Genomic DNA, 21,277 nt, shown 5'->3' with positions numbered 1-21,277 from the left:
CATCACCACTAACTAGGTCGTGGATGTCGTGGAGGTCATGAGATCCTGCATGGGTCCACTATCTCTTTGTTTGGTCCGCTATCCTGCATGAGATCCTGCATGAGTTGACACCACTAAATAGATCGTGTAGTGGAGGTTCTGCATGAGTCCACTATCTCCCAGTTCGGTCGAATACTGAGACCGAACTGCTGAACTATTGCCGAGCAGCTTTTGCCGATCTGAGAGTAGAGCTTGATTGGTCGGCTTTTACCGAGCTGTAGGCTGGGGCCGAACTCTTTGGTAATGCCGAACTGATACTCTTCCTTGGGCTTTGGGCTGATGGGCCGTCACTGCTATTGGGCTTGTTTAGTACGTACCCCATCAGAAAGGCTCCAGTGCTTGATGAAAAAGCTCAGGCAAAGATGGAGGAGATGCAGCTCAAGGCACATTCTGCAGTGATTCTGTGCCTTGGAGATAAGGTCTTGAGGGAAGTTCAAGAAGCCAAGACTGCGGTGGAGATCTTGGACAAGTTAGATGAAGTTTACTTGGCCAAATCCTTGGCTAACCGGCTGTATCTCAAGAAGAGGCTGTATGCCTATAGTTTTTCTGGAGATAGGTCCATCATTGAGCAGCTAGAGGAGTTCAACAAGATCATTGATGACCTGGGATCTGTTGATGTCAAGATTTCAGATGAGGATAAGGCCATTCTCACATTGAATGCCTTGCCTAGCTCGTATGACCAGCTAAGTGATGCAATTATCTATGGAAGAGATAAACCTATCACCTATGCAGAAGTCTATTCAGCCTTGATGGCCAAAGAACTCCAGAAGACAGCCAACAGAGGCTCTGCAAGCTCCAATGTTCAAGCTGCAGAGGCCTTGAATGTGAAGAAGTTCAAGAAGCAGAACTTCAAGAAGAAGTTTGAGGGCTCTAAACCCTCAAGTTCTGATGCTCAGAAGGAAACCAGAGCTTGCTATTGGTGCAAGAAACCTGGACATTTGAAGAAAGATTGTCATGCATGGAAGAGAAAGATGGCCTCTGAGGGACACAACCAATCTGATTGTGTGGAGAGTGCTGATCCCCCGGCTCAACTTATGAATATTAGTGACAGTGGGGTCAGTCACAGGTGGATAATGGACTCGGGGTGCAGCTTCCATATGTGCCCCAATAGAAGCTGGTTTCATGATCTTCAAGAAGCATCGGGTACGGTTGTTCTTGGAAACAATCATATTTGTCAGATCAGAGGAATAGGGAAGGTAAAGCTAAGCCTACAAGATGGCTCTATAAAGATCCTAACTGGGGTGAGGTATATTCCAGAAGTGAAGAGCAATCTCATCTCATTGGGAATGCTGGAGCAGAAAGGGTTCACCATATTGATGAGTCAAGGAAAATTGTTTGTTAAATCTGGAGATGCAGTGATGATGGAGGCTGACAGAGAGCATATTCTCTATTATCTGAAGGCTAAGGCTGTTGATGGAGAAAGCAATGCAGTGTCAGATGATTCCATAATGCTATGGCACAAGAGATTGGGCCACCCAGCTGAAGGAAGCTTGAAAGAACTCATCAAGAAGGGTCTGATCTCTGGAGATTTCAACAAGATGAACCCCTGTGAGCAGTGTATACTTGGAAAGGCTAAGAAGGCACCCTATCCTACAGGTATTCACTCTTCTACAGCCCCTTTAGACTACATACATAGTGATCTTTGGGGGCCTTCACCGGTGTGTTCAATTGGTGGAGGAAAGTATTATCTAGCTATCATTGATGACTATACAAGGAAGTTGTGGGTATATATTCTTAAAGAAAAATCTGAAACACTCACAAAGTTCAAGATATGGTGTAAGGAGGTTGAGCTAGAGAAGGGTAGAAGTGTTAAATGCTTGAGAACAGACAATGGCCTAGAGTTCTTGTCTGCTGAGTTTGATCTGTTTTGTAAAGAGAAGGGTATGAAGAGGCACCGGACTGTTCCTGGTAATCCTCAACAAAATGGTGTTGTGGAGAGGATGAATAGGACAATCCTAGAGAGGGTGAGATGCCTACTTCTTGGTTCTGGTTTGAGCAGCAGATTCTGGGGTGAGGCTGTGTATACAGCAGCCTATCTCATCAATAAATGCCCATCTACTGCCCTGAAATCTGAAACTCCTGATTACATGTGGTATGGAGCTCATAGTGACTACTCAAAATACAAGGTGTTTGGGTGTGCAGCCTATGCTCATGCTAGGCAAAGTAAGCTTGAAGCTAGGGCTCTGAAGTGTATCTTGCTGGGATATCAGAGGGGTGTTAAGGGGTATAGGCTCTGGTGTATTGAGCCCGGTAAGCAGAAGGTCTTGGTGAGTAGGGATGTGGTGTTCTTGGAGGATCAGATGCCATTCCTGAAAGATAAGCTGGACTCCAATGAAGATGAGGGTGATTTCTTCAAGGTGGAGCCTGTGGGGGTTGGCCTAGGAGCAGGTGGAGTTATTGACTCAGGGAGTGAGTCTGATTCAGATAAAGAAGAGGCTCCAACTCAGGGCAACCAGGCTGGTGAGTCTATATCAGACTCTATCAGAGACTATCAGCTTGCAAGGGACAGAGTTAGAAGAGAAACAAGGCCACCAACAAGGTTCTCTGATGTTGTGTATTATGCTCTGTGTGCAGCTGAAAGTATTGATGGCGCAGATCCACTCACATATAAAGAAGCTATGCAGAGTAAAGATAGAGAAAGATGGATTGAAGCCATGAATGAGGAAATAGAGTCTTTACTCAAGAACAAAACATGGATTTTGGTGGACAAATCCAAGCTGAGTACAGATGGTAAGGAAAGGAGGCTGGTAAGCTGTAAGTGGTTGTTTAAAAGAAAGATTGAGACCACTGATAAGGATAGAGACAAGTTTGATCATTGCAAGAAGTTGATCAATGTTTGTGCAAGAACTGAGATGAGCCCTCAGGTGGAGAATTGTAATAATGGAGTGCTCATTTCAGTTGGAAGAAGAAGGCAGAGTTCGGTAAGCTCGGCTTACCGAGCTGGAACTAGCCTGGAACTAGCCGAGAAGAAGAAGGCAGAAGAAGGAAGCTCGGCTTTGAGCTGGAACTAGCCGAGAAGGAAGAGTTCGGTTGTGAGCCGAGAAGGAAGAGTTCGGTTGTGAGCCGAGAAGGAAGAGTTCGGTTGTAAGCCGAGGAAGGAGTTCGGTCTTGAGCCGAGGAAGGAGTTCGGTCTTGAACTGAGAAGGAAGAAGCAACCTAGCCGAACTAGCCGTTGGAGCAGCAGTTAGTTAGCTGAGATGTAGCGGTTATTCTTCTTGCTTTCTTGATTCTTCTTGTAGTTAGTTAGTAGCAGTTGCTACTTGATTGTAGAGCTTTAAATAGCTCACCGTGTATGTAGTTTAGAGAGTTTAATCAATAAAGAGTTTTCCAGTTTCTCTCCAAGATTATCATCTTCAATACTCAAAGTGTGAGTGTGTGTGTTTTCTGCATTGTGTGATCTCATACAACAGTGAGTGTGTGTGTGATCTTCTTGAGTGTGTGAAAGCCTTGTGTGCGTAAATCCCAACAGATATTTTTAAGATACAACAACACAAATAAAATATGTATTCTTGCTAGGGGTGAGCAAAAAAACCGGAAACCGAATATCCGAATCGAACCAAACCGAAATTTTGAAATTCGGTTCGGTTTTTTCAGTTTTTCGGTTCGGTTTGGTTTTAAAAATAAAAAAATTTCGGTATTTCGGTTCGGGCGAAGAAAAAAACCGAAAAACCGAATTATATATATATTCTATTAAGTTAATATATTATATTATATATAATATATATATTCTTTTAATATATTCTACTATATATTATATGTATTATTAATTTTATATTATATATAAATATTCTATTAGTATATATAAAATAAAATAAAATACACATATAAATATATATTTATATTATATTTATTTTTTTCAGGTTTTTCGATTTTTTTTCGGGTTTTTCGGTTTTTTAAGTTCGGTTTTCAGTTTTTTGGTTTTTCGGGTTCGGTTCGGTTTGAATTTTGAACTAAATTCGGTTTTGGTTCGGTTTTGGCAAAAAACCGAACCGAAACCCGAATGCACACCCCTAATTCTGGCTGTTAATATCTCAACAAGACAACAAGAAGGGATAAAACAATAGAGATTGAAATTAAGCTCTTGTATTCTTGAACGAAGATGACCGAATAGTACGCACAAAACCTTTTATCTATTGGTGTCTGATAAGGGTAATTCTCTTATCAAGATGCCGGAGAGGATAAAAGAGATAAAAGAGAAGTTCCGGGATGTGGAATCCGGTCGACAACTCAAGCTTAAACAAAGTGCGTAAAATAAAACAGAAAGAAATGTAAATTCATATATTCATTCATTCGTTGGAAATAATAACAATGTCACCTATTTATAATGCTAGTAACTTAACAACAAGAAAATAGATATCCTAAAGATACGGTAAATCAAAACTAACTAATTAATAAAGATATGAGGATAGATATGCACGTATCAGTGTCTTAAATTGAATGTATAGTGACTCAAATATGTATTAACATGACGACATGAACAGCTAAACAAAAACTTTTTGAGCTTAAGTAAAAATTAAAGGAAAAAATAGTAACAATGTGACGACAATGACGACTAAATTAAACGACATCTTTTAAACTTTAGTAACTAAAAGTAAAACAAATCTTGACAAATAAAAAATTTAAGAATTTTTACAACTTTATTCATATTTTGAAAAGTATATGAAAAAATAAAAAGTAGAAGTAACATATTTTTCGTGATTTTACAAGCAATTAAATTAGTACTACTATTAACCCATGTTGCATATGTATATAGAGCAATATGAAGGCTAAAAGGATGGAAAATGAACCTCAAAAGATGGCAAATAATGTTGGGAAATTAACATAATCAACGAGTGATACAATATACAGTAGAAACTAACCTTATACTATCATCACATTACAATTAAATCAAGAACCTTTGAATTGATTCCTCAATACTTCGCCGACGGAATCGAACTTGATTCCCAATCAAACTGGTACGCCCCCCGCCGCATGTCCGCCGCCGCCACCTCCGACACACTCCACAGTCCACACCTTGACCGATTTATCCAAACTACCACTATACACCACCCACTTCTCCTCCCTCTCCCTATCCCTCTCCACCGCCAGGCATTTAACCGGGCCCGTGTGCCCCGTCAGCACCGACAGGCACGTGTGAGCGCACGTGTCTACCTCCCTCCTCCACACGCATATCGTCTTGTCCGCCGACCCGCTCATCACCAGCCTCCCCGCCACCGCCAGGCACAGCACCGCCAGCTTGTGGCCCCTCAGCACCCCGCCGTGCCGCTCCGCCTCCCAGAAGTTCACCACCCCGTCCGAAGACCCCGAGTACACCACCCTGTCGGCGTCGCTCACCGCCAACGCCGTCACCGCCGACTCCTGCGTCAGGAGGGTTCTCGTTGGGGTGTGTTTGTATGATTTCCCCTTTTGCTCGCGACGCCACGCTTTGACTGTCCCGTCGGCGGAGCCGGTGTAGATCATGGCGCCGGTGGTGGCGACGACGGAGTTGACGGCGTCGTCGTGGGCCTTGACGGATTCGACGCACTTGGAGTGGTCCGGCTGCCACACTTTGAAGGTTTTGTCCCAGGAGGCGGAGTAGAGGATCCCGGTCTCCTTGTCCATGCTCAGACACGAGATGGCGTCCGTGTGCTTGATCCACACCGCGGTCCTCTTGCGCCGGACCTTCATAGGGAAAGATCGGGAGAGAGAGAGAGTAAAGTCAGTTTACAACCAATAACCATATTTTTATCATAGATAGTGGAGTGATATTATTAAAATTAATCACTTTCTATTTTTACTAAATTAATATCTCTAATAAAAGTTTTTCGTACTAAACTCATACTGTACTACTGTTCACTATCAATATTATTGATAGATTGTGGATAGATACTTATTAATTAAATTTTATATGAGACTATACTACATATTTATAATCCAAGTAAATTAATCACAAAAACATGGCTAAATAATTCCATCCAATTTGTTTTATTTTGCCAAAAATGGACGTTTGTGATAAAATATCTTATTTCATTCTTATTTACTGTATATTCTATCAATCCATCCAATTCACATTATACTTATACAGTACTCCTCCATCCCATATTAGAAGTTCCTAATTCATTTTTTTAAATAGGTTCCACATTTTATTAACCCCATTACATTTATATTTTATTAGTATAAAACTATTACTCCCTCCATCCCCCATTAATTGACAATAATTTTCCCTTTTTTCCGTCTCAATTAATTCGCACCCTTATTTTACTACTTTTAGTAATGGACTTCACATTCCACTAATACATTTATAATAAATTAATATATGAAAGTATGATTCATATTCCACTAACTTATTCCAATCATTTTCTACTCTATTTTTAAAACTTGTGTCATATTAAAATGTGTCACTTAATGGGGATAGAGGAGTACATATATAAGTAGGAAATACATTTCACTACCTTTTCAATACACCTTCCTTTGCATATTGCTAAGTTAAAGTGAGATAATTTATGATGAATGAAGGGAATAATATGTAGAATCTTAACTTACTTCATGATATAAATATGACACACAATTTAATGTTAGTGCACGTACATAGGCGCACTAATTATCATGCAATATTTAGTGTATTATTAGGCATGATTTGGCAGTGCGCAGAGGAGATCTCCTCAATAAATAAATAGAGTATATTCGTATCACACCTCGACGTAGTTCCCAGGCTTGATCGACGCCTTAAATATGTCAAAAAAGGTCGGCATCGTCCCCGACCGCTTGTACACATTCGGGTTCTTCGGGCTGATCTTCCAAACCCGGATCTTCCCATCCTGGTGCCCCGTGAAGATCTTTTCATCCGCGATGATAATGGCCTTCACGAGGCCGCTATTGGACTTGAAGGCCGAAAAGTCCTTCATGCCCTTCCACACGCGGATGTTCTTGCTGTCGGACCCCGTGTAGAGCACGTCGTCCTTGGCCGCAAGGGAGTATATGTGGCCTTCCTCGCGGACCAGGGAGCCGATGAGGCTGTTCTGGAGCTGCTCGGACAAGTTTTTGCTAGCCTGGCCCAAGGGGCCAGGCTGGTTCCACGGGGACATCATCATCGGGGAGCCCTCCCCGCTGTTGCGGTTGGGCTCGTACCCGTTGAAGCTGCTGTTGCGGTAGTCGTCCATGTCGCCGACGCCGCTAGAGGAGGACAGGTTGGGGTCGGGGTGGACCATGTTGCCGGCCATGTCGTTCTTGTCCGAGGACATTGGTTGAGTAGTTGTGAGAAATTTGTGTTGGATTGAGAGATTGTGAGGGGAAAAGAGGTGGAGAGAGTGATGGGGAGAGAATTTAGGGAGATATTAACGGCCAAATGAATTTAGGAAATGGACTAAACTAGCACTACTTAATTTATAAGTATGTATATGGTCTAAGGTAGATGGCTCATAGTACTATTTTTGTCATCGCAATTATAACAAATTAATGTGCCCGGATATAATATACTCCTCTCACATGTCTTAATTAATTCGAGGGGACTATTACCTTAAAACAAATGTAGTGCCTCGTCGTCTCGTGGTATAAAATATTAATCTATAATTTAGATTCATCAACAAAGATCTTCTATCCCAACTTTATAATAATCGCTGCCCGAGATTTTCAAGTGGAACCCTCCAAAAAAAAATACTACTATGAATCACACGAAATGGGACAAAGAAAGTGTACATAATTGATCTTTCGACTATGAATAATGTATGTCTTGACTTGAGTCTTGAGACTCATGATAGTATAATTAGTGGTAATAAGATGACATGACGTTTGTGTGTTTAGACAAAATATGCAGAGTATGAATCTTATCTAAGATTCTGATTTAAATTTGTGTTATTGGATTGACTAGATTGTTTCATAATTTTAGTACGGTGGTTGGTAAATAAGCGGGCGGAACCTAACCTATATAAATTTGGAATAAATAAGCATAAGCTCTTGCAATATTGTGTCACATCAAATGTATTAATAAAAGTATGACATGTGTAGTGCAGGTACTTCTACGGGTAAATAGGTGACACATGGATCATTTTTTTAAGGCTAGGGATTGGGTACAAAGTTTACATAGTACTTGAGCATCAGCAGTGGCGGACGTCACCGTTGAATTCCCACTGACATGCGGGAATTCCGTGGCGGATGTCCGCCATTGTGCGTGGCATGCACGGATACGAAATTCCGTCGAGGAATTCGCAGTTCCGCAGCGTTCCGCAGAATTCCGCGGGAAATTCCGTGTGGACGTCCGCCATTGCGTTGAATCCCACGGACGTCTGCGAGGAATTCTCGTTTATTGCATTAAATGTTTTTTTAAATTTCAGCGCATCCGGAGAGTACAGTAGCAGTGCTGGTTCCGATGAACTCCCCCCGCCGAGGCAGAGTTCCCCACACCCACATCGTCGGCCCGTCCCCGTCGCCTGGTTGGGCAAAAGTCCGCCGCGCTGATGTCGAGGGGAAGCACCAGCGGATCTGCCAAGGCCCAATCGACAGCACCCCCAAAACGATCCCGAGAACCCCTCATTCGCCCGCATCGCGGCACATGAAACCTTGTTACGTGCGATGGTTGAATGGCGCCAAGCGACCGACCCCCATTACAAGCCGAAGCTTAAACCCATCCTCAACAGTATGCGGCGCGATTTGGGGTTCGACGAGATGTCGGATAGCAACGGCGAGGGGGGCGGCGGCGGAGACGGCGAGGGGACTGGCGACGGGGAATCCGAGGAGTGAGAAGCCGGTTTTTTTTTAATAATACTTTTTTTAGTAATTATGTATTTTTTTTATAATGAAGTATGTTTGCATTTTCTCCGTATTTACGTCGAAGTTTTAATTCCGGAAATGGTTTAATTTGTGCATTTGTGAATTTTTTTTATTGTGGGAAGTCCGTCGAAAATTCCGCGGGGAATTCTGCCACTGTGCAGTGAGAAGTCCGTATGACGTGACATGAGGTGTTTTTGGTAATTATGCTGAGAATTCCGCCGGGAGCTCCGTGCCACTGATGATGCTGTTATAGTTTTCCTCACATACGGGTGATATCAAATTATCAATGATAGCCACCATCTCCCTTTTCCTTTAATTGGTTCAAGATTAATAAATACAGTATATAAAAAATGAACTGTTTATTTCTCGTGAAAATCTTGCAAATGAGTATATTGTTATGTTTTAAGTACTTATACTAGTGTTTTAAAAACCGAACAGTCAGGTTCGACCGCGGATCGGTAGACTGTCCAGACCAGTTTGGCCATTTAAACCGTTAAGCAATTGGACCGTTTCGAACCGGATAAACTGGCCGGTCGGGCCGGAAACCGCCGGCCGGTTGAACCGTATTTTTGAACCTTTTCTGAAAATCACTGATTCAGATGCCGTCGGGAACCACAAGTGCAGCTTACTCTCAGCTCCAAGTATGTAATCCCTGCCCACTGTATCGTTTCATCCCCATCTCCACACTCCCTCAAAATAAATATCATTAATGTTAAACTCACTTGCTAATAGATCGAAAATTTGTAGATCTAAAGCAATAAACATCACAAGATTGAGAGAGAAGATAAGAAATTAAAAGAAATTGAGAAAGGTTGGAAGAATATCTCAAAAGAGACAGGACAGGGGGTTGAAATGGAGATGGTGAGGACTGAGGCGGCAATTTTCTGAGAGTGGCAGGTTGTGGGGATTGAAAATAGGGTTAGGGTATATAAATATGGATTTAATATGGTAAGTGGCGTTTGGAAGTCTGGGGAAGAATTTTTATTCTATTTTGTAAATAATATTAGAGGCATTCTTTTTTATTCAATTAGTATTAACTTCTAAGAGTCAGGGGATTATGTTAGGATAAGTATGTTGGATTTTAATTTTGAACTCTATTTTGTTTAAAAATACATTATATATTTTTTATGCAATAAATATTATTGCTACAGTATTTTGGTTCAACCTGTGGTTCGACCGGTCGAATCAGTTGAATCGTGAACCGATAGCTTCACCGGTTCGGTTGTCAGACCGATTTTTAAAATATTGCCTAAAACACTAATATCATGTAACACAATCATATACTCCATCCATCCCTTAAATATTGTCACAGTTTGACCTAGGGGTGGCAAAATGGGTAGCGGGTAATGGGTAATTCCCATTACGACCCGTTACCCATCGGGTATCAGGTACCCGCTACCCGACGATAACAGGAAACGGGGTGGGATCAGGTAGTGTGTTTTAGAGTTTTGTGGGTAGCGGGTATACCCGCTACCCACGCGGGTATACCCGTTAATCTCGATAATACCCTACTACCCACGCGGGTATACCCGTTAATTTCGATAATACCCATTATTATTAGTATTAGCCATAACCATCTTTTAATACTCCATCTGTTCCATATTAATTGAAGCGTTTCAAATAGTTAAAGTAGAGAAAAAAAAGTACTACTAAGTAGTTAAATACTAATAGCCATATACACACTCATTTTGAAAAATTAAAAATAAATATTTATAATGGAGAAAAAGTAAATAAGAGTGATAATAATGTAGAGAAGAGTATTTATATTATTATTTTTTCAAAATGAGTTAAGAAAATGAAACACCTCTATTAAGGCGGAATAGTGGGAGTACTTTATATACTCTAAGAGTTCTTTTGAAATATTTTTATATTTCGATGAACATACAATTGAAAACTCACTAGAACTAGCTATAGAGTGTCCCCTCACTTTTATTCTAAATCTATTCAAAGCTTACCATCGATATTAATAAATTAAATTAGATACATTGACGGCTATTATGGTTTTCAAATTTTTTATTAGGATTTCGGGTCGGGTACGAGATACCCGACACGGGTATCGGGTAATCCCGGTATGTCGCGGGGCGGGTATTGAGACAATAAATTTGGCTAAAATCGGGTACGGGTACCCGACTTGTCAGGTGCGTGTACCCGCTGGCAACCCGTTTCGCCACCCCTAGTTTTACCGGGTATGTGTTTTAAGAAATGTAATGGAAAGTGAGTTGAAAAAGTTGGAAGGATATGAGTCCTACTTTTAAAGTTTTAGTTTTATAATAAAATGTGAGTGGGAATAAGTCAGTAGAATGTGGGGTAAAAGTAAAATGTTACAAATTTTGTGGGACGGACGAAAATGGAAAAATGTGACAAAATTTCAGGGAGAGATGGAGTAGTATATATTTACCCAGTTAATTACTTAACATCGAATAAAATCAAATATTTATCCGATTGATCACTTAACATCCACGACACTTTTAGTTCTAACTCCCACTTTGCATGTACTATATATATGCTCTATCTTAACGTATTTCTATTCCCTTCTTCTTTTTTTAATCTTTTAATTTTTAAAACTCTGTACAGTTTGGCTTGCTATAAATGCAAAAACAAAGTCTTCACCGCAACAATTTAAAAGACAAATCAAGTTTACAAATTAGATTAAATTATTTTTATCAATTGAAAATTAACCAAGCTAAAATAATGAGGGCCCCAATCCCTCATGGGAATGAACGGCTTGAGGGAAGAGTCCATTTGGTAAACGTGTAAAAAATATAGTACATCTCGGCAGGTCACATTGCTCTACATCACAACATCCATGTAATATAATTCTTCTTATTTAATTATTTCCATTCAACTTAATAAGTAGAACATATCATTAATCATTGTGATCGCAGCAGAACACTTGATACAGATGGATGTGTGACGCCACAAATGAGATGGATACACACCGTTTGATAAGTTGTAGGTGGAATTATTGACACTTCGGATAAAAGTTTCGATGTTATGAATATTCAATAGAGATAAACTCACAAAAAATGTTCATCCCTCATAATGGGGCCTTTATATACGCAGAACTCAGAAGATAAAACTTAAAGAAAACAAATTACAAAGTAAGCAAATTAAAAGAAACCCTATTTGGTAGAATAAAGTATATAGAATAATAACTTTCTATCTGCGTATTTTAATTAAAACAACTTAAAAAATTTATGATATCCTAATTTAGAGAGAGGGAAAACAAATCAAAGTTATTAGTGTTGAATCATGTCCCCATATCTTTCTTGTATTAATTTGTTTCTTAACTTATTTGTCTTGTATGATTGTCTGATTGGGTCCGGAATCAGAAAAGCTTTGCTACCATGAAATGATTTGGGGCCTTGTTGCTCTTCTCCTTCAAGCTAAGTGTGCTTTTCGAGGTTTTGGACTATATACACCAATGCACTTTATTATACTATCTCAGCTTTCAAGTTATCAAAATTAGCCAAATATAGGATTACTTGAAAACACCATCATAGTTTCACATGCATCCATCTTTTATAATTGATTTTAGATGTTCGTGAATTGAAAGTGTATATCACATTGCAGAAACTTTGGAGCATGCGTTAGGTTGAGAATACAGTTGATTGTTAATAGCAATTTGTGAAATGATTGAGTGAAAATCAGGTCCCAAATTTTTAGTAGTTTTGTAGTGTTTAACTTTTTTTAAGTAATTTGTATACGTAGATACAATAAAAATGTGATTTTATATGACTAAAACATTCAAAATGAAATGATGTTTATGTGTATTAGTAATTGTTAGCAAATGGGGATCTCATTTTTGACAAGAAATTGAGAATATTTCCATTTACAATATTAGAGCTAGCAAGGAGTATAATGGATACCAAACCAAATTAAGATAACCATTTTTACAAAATTAGACAATTAAATTTTTTTAGAAGAATGGTATTGCAATCATTAAGTTTTTTTTATAGTATATAAGGATATTTTCATTTGAAGAAATAACTAAAGAGCATAGAATGAGGTATTTCCATTTACAATATCTAAGGACTCAAAAAATTCAACAAATTAGTTGGAACACTATGTCCCATTTATTTGCTATATGTAGGGGGCCTAAGGATAGGGAAATTCTTGTTTTTTTCCCTAAAACTCCTAAACAAAACTTTCATAAATCCACAACCAACTAAAAGGAAACTAGGATGTGACTGCAAGGCTATAGTTCACGGACACTTGTAACAAGTTCATAATGAAATATCAGTATTACTATACACTACTACTTTTAAGCTACGCCAAGTCATCATACATAGAAAACAACATTATTAATATTTTTCCTATAAGTGAAACTATATAATTGCTTCATCAAATTGATACCATTATTGTCGATTATGTGTTGATTATAGTGGAAGATTAAGGTGGGTGTCAGTCATCTGGGTAGGATTGGGCTCGATCGATTCCATCGCCGACTCAAGGGTACCCAGATTGGGCTCGATCGATTCCATCGCCGACTCAAGGGTCGAAAAACTTTATTAATTTGGTCTTCTTTGGAATTTGTAACTTTTTTTGGGGTTGAAATTTACTTGTGATTTTTCTTATTATCCATTGTCGGTGTAGGTGATGACATCGCACGCTCTCTGTAAACATTAACATTTTAAGTTAATTTCATGAATTTTGTTTACAGCTATTATTATTATTATCATCATTAAACTTGGTTAGCCGATTACGTTGTGTTCAGTAAAAACTAGAGTAATATAAATATTTTGGTCTATATTTCCGAAAAAATGGTTTGCCTCATGGACTAGTTCATTGGGCCTCGTTTGGGCTAGGATTAAATTCATGGACTAAATGTTAATGGATAAAAAATATTGGATCATCAATCATTAAATAGTGTGGCACAATGTCCGCTCGCCGATCGGGTGGCCGTTAAATAGCTGTATTATTTTTAATATTTTAAGAAAATTAAATTTTGTAGTACTCCTAGTATATAGTAATTCATAATTTCCTTATTTTACATCGTTTGGCACCGAGTAACAATGACTTAAAATTAAATTGGTTGATCATTTATTTAAGTCCATGAATATACAAGATCAGAATATTGTAATAAGTATACTCCTGTTGCTATGAGTCATTCATATTTTTGAGAAAAAAGTAATCCCCTCTGTTAATTTATTCTCTCTTCTTTTCTATTACTTTATTCACTTGTCACGTTATTCTTAATCTACGAGAAATAAAGAATTTTCTCTATTAACCAGGAACGAAGGGAGTAATACTTAGTGCTCTTATTTTGTATGATAAAAGTGGAAAATAAAGAATTTAAAGCAATGTCAGCGAAAATGAATCAATTTATGATAAACAGATCATTATTATTAGTAGTAGTATTTGTGGTTAACGGCGTATACTATACTTTATTCTCGAAACAAAATTGGTTCTCATCCTTATTTAAATAGACGGGACGAGACTATAGTCATCTATCCATTAACTAATTGAAACTGATAGGGTACTTGGCTTGCCTATTCGGACGAAATTCCTCTCAATCTCCGGGCTGATTCGGCCTTCCCGGTCGTTTCGGAGTCCCGCTGAATCAAATTGTTGTTGTAGATTCTCGCGTATTCAACCGACGTCGTGTCTCCTCCCGCCGATGGTGATAATAAAAAAATTATACTTAGGCACAAACATATTTTTTAGAATGGTTGTGCCTTTTTTTATTTTTTAATTTAATTCTTATTGAACCAAAATAATGAGTTGTGATCATTCACGTCATCCTTTTTATGCCTAGCCCAATAAATCCAGTAAGGCCCACATTAAACAAAATCAAGTACTAGGAGTATTCAATTTTGAAATGTTTACTTTGACTAGTTACTAGTAGTATTAAATTAGATTAGATAAAAATAAGTACACTACTTACTATACCCACAAATAATATCCAATATTTGATTTATACAGGCTTTAAGAAAATATTTGCTAGATGTTTGAGTGGATAAAGGATATTGCCAAAAATTACACCACGTAATAAATATTTTGATAAATAAAGGGTGTTTATAAGACACCAACCATAAAACTAGTAAAACATTACAACTCCTATCGTTTAAACTAAGAGTAAAGGTCAAAATTGATCCTGAACATATGCACATTTTACGATTTTGGTTCAAGACATTATCTTTTAAAATTTTGCATCATAAACATTTCAACTCGGATCACAATTGGTCCTAAACTAACAATTCTGTCAATTTTTAAACGCTCAAATTAGCTAAGTGCTTGTTCTACTCAGCCGTGTTTTTGAATGTCCCATTCTATTTCATTATCTTTTTTAATATTATTTATTTTATATTTTAAATGATAACTTATTAAAATAATTAAGTATACAATTAGGGAGTAAGTAATCATACTTAACAGCTTTAATTAGTCAAAATCAGGTTAAAAATGTTGACCATTTAAAAATTGGCGAAACGGTTAGTTTATGACTAATTGTGATCCGAGTTGAAATGTTCGGAATGCAAAAATTCAAAAGATAATGTCTATGACAAAAATCGTAAAATGGGCATATGTTCAAAACCAATTTTGGCCTTTACTCTTAAACTAATCTTGTTTGCTTAGTATCCCGATGGAATGGTGGAAATGGACATATATAAGAGATTCCTCGGTTCAGGCCGACAAACTTAACTCAACCATTATCAAACAGACTACAACTTTTTTCGGTCCGTGAAGATCCCACCAGCATAATTGCTTTCTACTTCTACTAGGCCATGAACTAGATCCTAATAGTAATGATACAAAAAGACCCTTGTCAATCATGAAAAGTAAACGTCTCGTTAGAGTAACTTTTGCAATACAGTACTACTAGGAGCTAAAAGGTTAACAAGTTGCAAAAAAGCAGTCACATATGAACAAGAGACTAAGCTCTAATTGCTAACTACAAGCTGTACATGCTTACCATTAGTCTCCTTGTCTTGTTTTCATTCAAGAAAAATGTAATACAACAGACCCTAATGGAGTTTCAAGGCAATTAAACTTCAGTTACAGACACCAACAACATCCAGCTTAAGTTTACACTGTTAAAGAAGACATACAGTCAATAAATGTCTTCTCCTTTGCATTAACCAGTTATTCCCTAACAGTGCCAGTACAAATATGGTGCAGATGAAGAAGAAGACCTGCTTTCACAATCCTGGAAGTGCACTCCGCAAAAACTGAAAGCCGTGATCAAAACGATACATAGCCTGCTGAAAACGAGAGGGGACAACGAAAAGCATAAGTCGAAGAACAGCTCGCACTAAAAATATTCAATTAAGAGCTTAAAATAAGTCACCCATCAACTCTACTATAATGGGTCGAATAGTCCACAGCACTAAATCGGCCCTTCCAAAAGTTCGCAACACAATGACCCACTATGATGGTGCGTATATCACGTTCAGTTACAAACATGAGGACACTGCACAAAATGTATAAAGTTACTGCATTCACCGTTAGTTTAACTACATTCAGCATATGTGCAAATTTTGATGCTTCTGTGAATCGAACATAAGAACTGCATGCATCCTTATCACAGTTCACAGCAAAATAAATCAATTAACAGCTTCTCAACAAAGAAAGGAAAACTATAATTGCATAAAATGACATTAGAAGTCATGTTTTATTGCATTATTTATAATGTTATCATGAGTGAAGGGCTATGACTAGGAAAAGACAGAATCTCCACACAAGAACACAAAAGAACTATGCCAATGTGATAATATGACAATGGATAGGAAAGAAACAAGTCAAGACCTGAACTTAGAAAGGAAAATAGTTGTGCCCACATGGTAGATGATAAAACAAACATTTTCTTCCCAACTCTGACTAAATCCCTTATACAATAACAGTCACCACTAGTTCCCAATTCTTTTCTTGGTTTATTTACATTACAACTAAATAAAATAAAGAAAACCATTGAAAATGCAATCTACATTTACATGTTAACTCCCACATTATCCAATACTTACCAAATTATAGCTCAAAACGTGTATGTCAGACTCATTTAATAAATGAAAAATAGTCAATAATAGTATAGTACTCCTTCCGTCCCATAGTAGATGTCACACTTTCTTTTTTAGTTTGTCCCACAAAAGATGTCACATTTCATTTTTTTGAAAAAGTTCTCTCTCACATTAATATAAATATATTGTTTTCTCTTTCCACTTAACACACAAAACAACACCTCCTAAAATCCCGTGTCAATCCCCAAGTGTGACATCTACTATGGGACGGAGGGAGTACTTATTTTTTAAGGCAACGGTCATATAAAGTAAAGCTAACCTTGGTAGTTACTGTACATATTAACTGGCATCCAAATCTTAAGGCATGGGAAGATTCTTTGTGCCATGCTGGTAATCCAATCCTTTCTTCCCAATTCCACAGATGTGAACACGCATTTCACATATCCCAACAAGCTCAAAGATGCAAATATCTCCCATTTGGATATCATTATCACGAACAAAAGCCATCCACCCTCCACAGAAAGTATGCAAAGTCTGTACCTTTAAAGTGGGGATAGAGTTTACAGTCCAGCATTTTCCACTTAAATTACGAAGAACAATCTCTGTTTTGCTGTGTGGCAGATGCTCCATAGAAAATTGATACGGAATTTTCTGTATTATATAGTAGTGCAAAATTTCTCAGCAATTGATCATGTACAAGTTAAAACAACACATTCATTATACTAGAACCATGGACTACACAGTAGATACATGGCAACAATATAGCAGATAATATCAATCTACAGCTTATATTGCCATCTTCAACAATGGTTACAATGATAATCCTATGTTACAAATGAACAACAGGGACACAACCTCCTTCTACTACATAAATGTAACATTCTATCAGCCGATCCCAAGATCAATGAAGTATTATAAGAGTTGTCTTTCTATTAATAGATTAGAGATGTCAAAGTTCTATTAGTCTCTCCTATATTTATGCCTGCATAAAACTCACCTAAGGTAGAAGAAGTAGAGCAGGCATTGATGCCAGAGTTAACATTAATTAATACCAATGGCTTTAATTTTCGGAGTTTTATACATAAATTTCAAAATTTAAAACATATGTGTGAACTACCTACAATACAAATTCATGTGGTCAACAATGCTAATACTCTACACAAATAATAAAATACAAAAAACAGAGATAGCCGGGGTAAAATGAAACTAAGAACTGCTCACCAGCGTGAATGAACCACTGATGTTGAACTTTTTCATAACTCGAACAAAATGGGGATAACTGGAAACGAAATATTGAGCCGCCATTTTTTCTTCAGGAGCAGACTTCATTGACATACAGCCTTTAAGAGAACCTTGTTTTTCAAGGGAGCCAAACGTTTTAAGGATATCTGTGCAAATTTTTGAATGTAACAAAGTTCAGTGGAGGTGGAGGTCTGCAGAGTCTTAGAAATTGGAAGATAGAGTAGCACCTTTAGCATAAAAAACAAGAGATTTGTCACCTGATTCTGTGACGCAATTATTTGATAGAGAGCATGCAGTAGATCCTTTCATACTATGAGAAGTTTCACTTTTTTTCTTTGGTTTGCGTCGTGACAATTTATTTGATGTTGTTGAGCAACCATTGTTTGTCCCTCTATGATCTGCCTCACCATGATGACCATCTATCCCTTCCTTTCTTACTCTAAAAATTCTCACCTGCATCTCAAACTTGAGCAGAAGCTCAAAGATACAAATGTCTCCTACATCAATATTGTTGTCCCGTACAAAACTCAGCCATCCTCCACAAAAAGTATGCGATGTTTGAACTTTTGTTGTGGGAATTGAATTCACTGTCCAACTCTCTCCTCTTAAATTACGAAGCACAATTTTTACTTTGCATTTTGGAAGGTGTTCGGTTGCAAACTGATAGGGGACATTCTGAAAAGAAATCAAAAGAAACGGTAAATATTAGTGCAGAAAAAAAAGGAACTGCAAATACTTAAGAGGTCTGGTCCTTCCAACACAATAAAATAATGCTACAAGTTCCACATTGAAGTGGCTTCACTAAAGCAAAATCTAGGAAGACATTGCATCTACATGTCATCGGCACGCTATGCTCAAGAGGGCTTAAGAAAATACGTACAGATAAGTTCAGTAGCATTAAACAGCGAATTCATCAAAAGAAGTAAAACATAAAAGAAAATGAAGACGAAAACAAGCTTCAAAAGATGGCCATGCAGTAATTGAAATCACTTACTCAAGGCATTATTACCATTTGTTTTGCCTAGTGTCGTCCACTGCTGAATAATTATAATTCAACATACAAAAAAAATGTTGGCTTAAAAATTGAGAAGAGTCAAGATAGCAGTATAGTGCTTACCAGAGTGTAAGAACCACTTATATTGAATTGCTTCATGACTTTCAGAAAGCTGGGGAAAGACGACTTGAATGATTGGGCCATTTTCTCTGCTTCTGAAGCAGAAAGCAGTACATCTAGATTTGTGGTTCTATGATCTGCATTAAAAGCCTAAATTAGTGAAAATAATTGTAGACAAATAGGAGAACAAGAACGACTCTTATAACGTTAAAAAGCCTAAATCAATTTGATAACAAAACTAGAAAAGTCTATAAGTAACAAGATCCCAAAGCCAAGTTCTGTACAGTGTACGAAATTTGATTATGTCAGTGATAAATTTATATTGGCCATTATTAACCATAGCCTCACAACTAGCACCTCCAACCAACACTACCTGCGTAGTCACGTGGAACCGCTGCAAGAGGCAGTGCAACTGTAATAAGATTCTTCATGCTACTGTTTCCATCAGCTTGCTGCATCCAATCTTCTGTGTTGACCAAATTTGAATGGTTCTCATGAGCATTGCACATGCTATCAGATCGCGGTTGGGAGCATCTCATCTTATTGGGAACTCCTTCAATAATGCTATCTAGGTGAGATGATCTTTCCCTTTGTCTTTTTCTTACCACAGTACTATCATATCTACTCACATCTTGGCTGCTTTTAGCACTAAATGCAGCTTGCTTCTCACACATGCTCCGGTCAAAAATTTGCAATGTAAAATTTGAATCTCCATCATACCTAAAAACTATTGAATCACCATGTTCAAGAAAGTGATCTTTCGCAAAATCAGCCCAACCATCATTGAGGAACAAACCGTTTTCAACCAGAATCAAATCAGCAAACCAACTGTTCCCACTAGGACCTACCAAAACTGCTGTCCCAGGAGCCGTTCCTTCCAAATATTTTACAAAATTACACGGTATGTTCTGAGGGAAAAGAGGTTCATGTTGTCAGTAAGAGGTCAGAGCAATGAATTTAAAAATGAAATGAAATCTACAGACATACTGAATGGCCCCACTCATTCTAAAAGACTAAAACACAGTTCATGCAAATGGTTCGCACAAATGAAGTTTATACTGAACCGTTGATGGTTGAACTGCCTAATATATGTCCCTACCAAAGTATATCTATGAAAGTTAACATTGTTGGCAGCCCTTCTTTAGTTCTTCCAGTGCATCAAAGCACAAAAGGCATAACTTCTAGTACATTTTTCAATTCCAAACTGTCCCTAAACTGATCAAATGCCACTATCTATTATACAAAGAAGAAAGATTTCCATATCCGAGAACGACAAAGGGAGTGACTCGATTTGTATCTCACAATCTGTGAAACCTAAGGTTCTTCCAACAAGATAAGCCGCTAGATAAAGTCGACTTTTCTATAACTGCATATCTATTAGCTAGTGAGGTGTTTGAATAATGTTTGGATTGCATGTCAATCAACTCTTTCATTCTTTAACGATCAAAAAATGTGGGTCTCTAATCTTAGTGGAAAATAATTTTGAAAATTAACTCTCTAACCCATGATTCCAGAAGCTAATAAATTTGATTATGAACCATCAGACACAATCTTGAGCCACATTACATCGTAATCCACTTATTAAATTAAACATATACATAAAGCAAGCATGGTAATATAGAAAATAAGAGATGCACACTGGGAAAATTGCAGAGGAGATATTTACCAGTCTTTCAGAGCAAAAGGATGGGTCAAAACCCAGAAGAAAGCGAGGCCTTCTCGGATTCCACATCTTCTCTATCCCTCTAAAAACCAGAGAAATTATTGATTCTATTGCAACTCACATCTTCTCGAATTGTAATTCGGAAAATGTTGTGAAGGAATCGAGAAAGCTGACAAATCAAGGTGACTAATCGAATTGGAATTTGATGGGAAGGGTTTGTAGCATAATAAATGCAAGCTCGTGAAGTGATCGTTTGCGTGAATCACCAACAGGCGCGTGTGTAGAGATGGTAGCAATGGGAAAAGATCCTCTGCAGCATTTGCGGTGATTCAAACGACGCAGTTTTACCTCAAATTGTTTGTTTCGTTAATTAAAATTGTCTAGCAAATCCAAATTCACGTTATTAAACCCAAGAATATATAAAACCATGAATTTAAGATATTTTAATCTTATTGAGCTCAAATTGACAAATTAAAGTGTTTCAAACAAAAATCCAAAATCATTTATTGCTAAACACAA

At 37.8% G+C, this 21,277-nt stretch overlaps 1 protein-coding gene and 1 pseudogene across 5 annotated transcripts; both read right to left on the bottom strand.

Moving 5' to 3' along the window:
• Positions 1-4,814: 4,814 nt before the first annotated feature.
• On the bottom strand, positions 4,815-7,346 carry LOC121803076 (annotated as a pseudogene).
• Positions 7,347-15,690: 8,344 nt separating this feature from the next.
• LOC121753070 (B3 domain-containing protein Os01g0723500-like) lies at positions 15,691-21,114 on the bottom strand. Of its 5 annotated transcripts, none has more exons than XR_006040342.1 (8): positions 20,762-21,114; positions 19,469-20,003; positions 19,099-19,232; positions 18,239-18,656; positions 17,961-18,127; positions 17,059-17,390; positions 16,073-16,195; positions 15,691-15,986 (listed from the first exon to the last, which is right to left on the bottom strand). XR_006040342.1 is itself a non-coding variant. In XM_042148232.1 (7 exons), exons 1-6 carry the CDS (start codon positions 20,825-20,827, stop codon positions 17,097-17,099), a joined length of 1,614 nt encoding a protein of 537 aa, XP_042004166.1. In that variant the 5' UTR covers positions 20,828-21,114; the 3' UTR covers positions 15,691-16,195; positions 17,059-17,096. The 5 variants fall into 5 exon arrangements, 3 of the variants coding, with proteins under 3 accessions (XP_042004166.1, XP_042004175.1, XP_042004188.1); XR_006040341.1 differs by having other exon boundaries at positions 15,691-15,983; XM_042148232.1 differs by having other exon boundaries at positions 15,691-16,195.
• Positions 21,115-21,277: the final 163 nt, after the last annotated feature.

This window comes from Salvia splendens, chromosome 1 (assembly GCF_004379255.2).
Source record: "Salvia splendens isolate huo1 chromosome 1, SspV2, whole genome shotgun sequence".
In the NCBI taxonomy this organism is placed as follows: domain Eukaryota; kingdom Viridiplantae; phylum Streptophyta; class Magnoliopsida; order Lamiales; family Lamiaceae; genus Salvia; species Salvia splendens.
Note: the sequence above shows the minus strand (reverse complement) of the source record. Positions and strands in the feature narration are given on the sequence as shown.

Bases quoted from the DNA above. Each gene is read 5' to 3' on its own strand.
- LOC121753070 (XM_042148232.1), bottom strand. From the start codon at position 20,827: ATGTGGAATCCGAGAAGGCCTCGCTTTCTTCTGGGTTTTGACCCATCC. The intron at 18,657-19,098 runs GTAAGCACTATA...ATTTCTTTTCAG, and splicing joins TAAGTGGTTCTTACACTCTG to AATGTCCCCTATCAGTTTGC. The intron at 17,391-17,960 runs GTGAGCAGTTCT...TATATAATACAG, and splicing joins TCAGTGGTTCATTCACGCTG to AAAATTCCGTATCAATTTTC.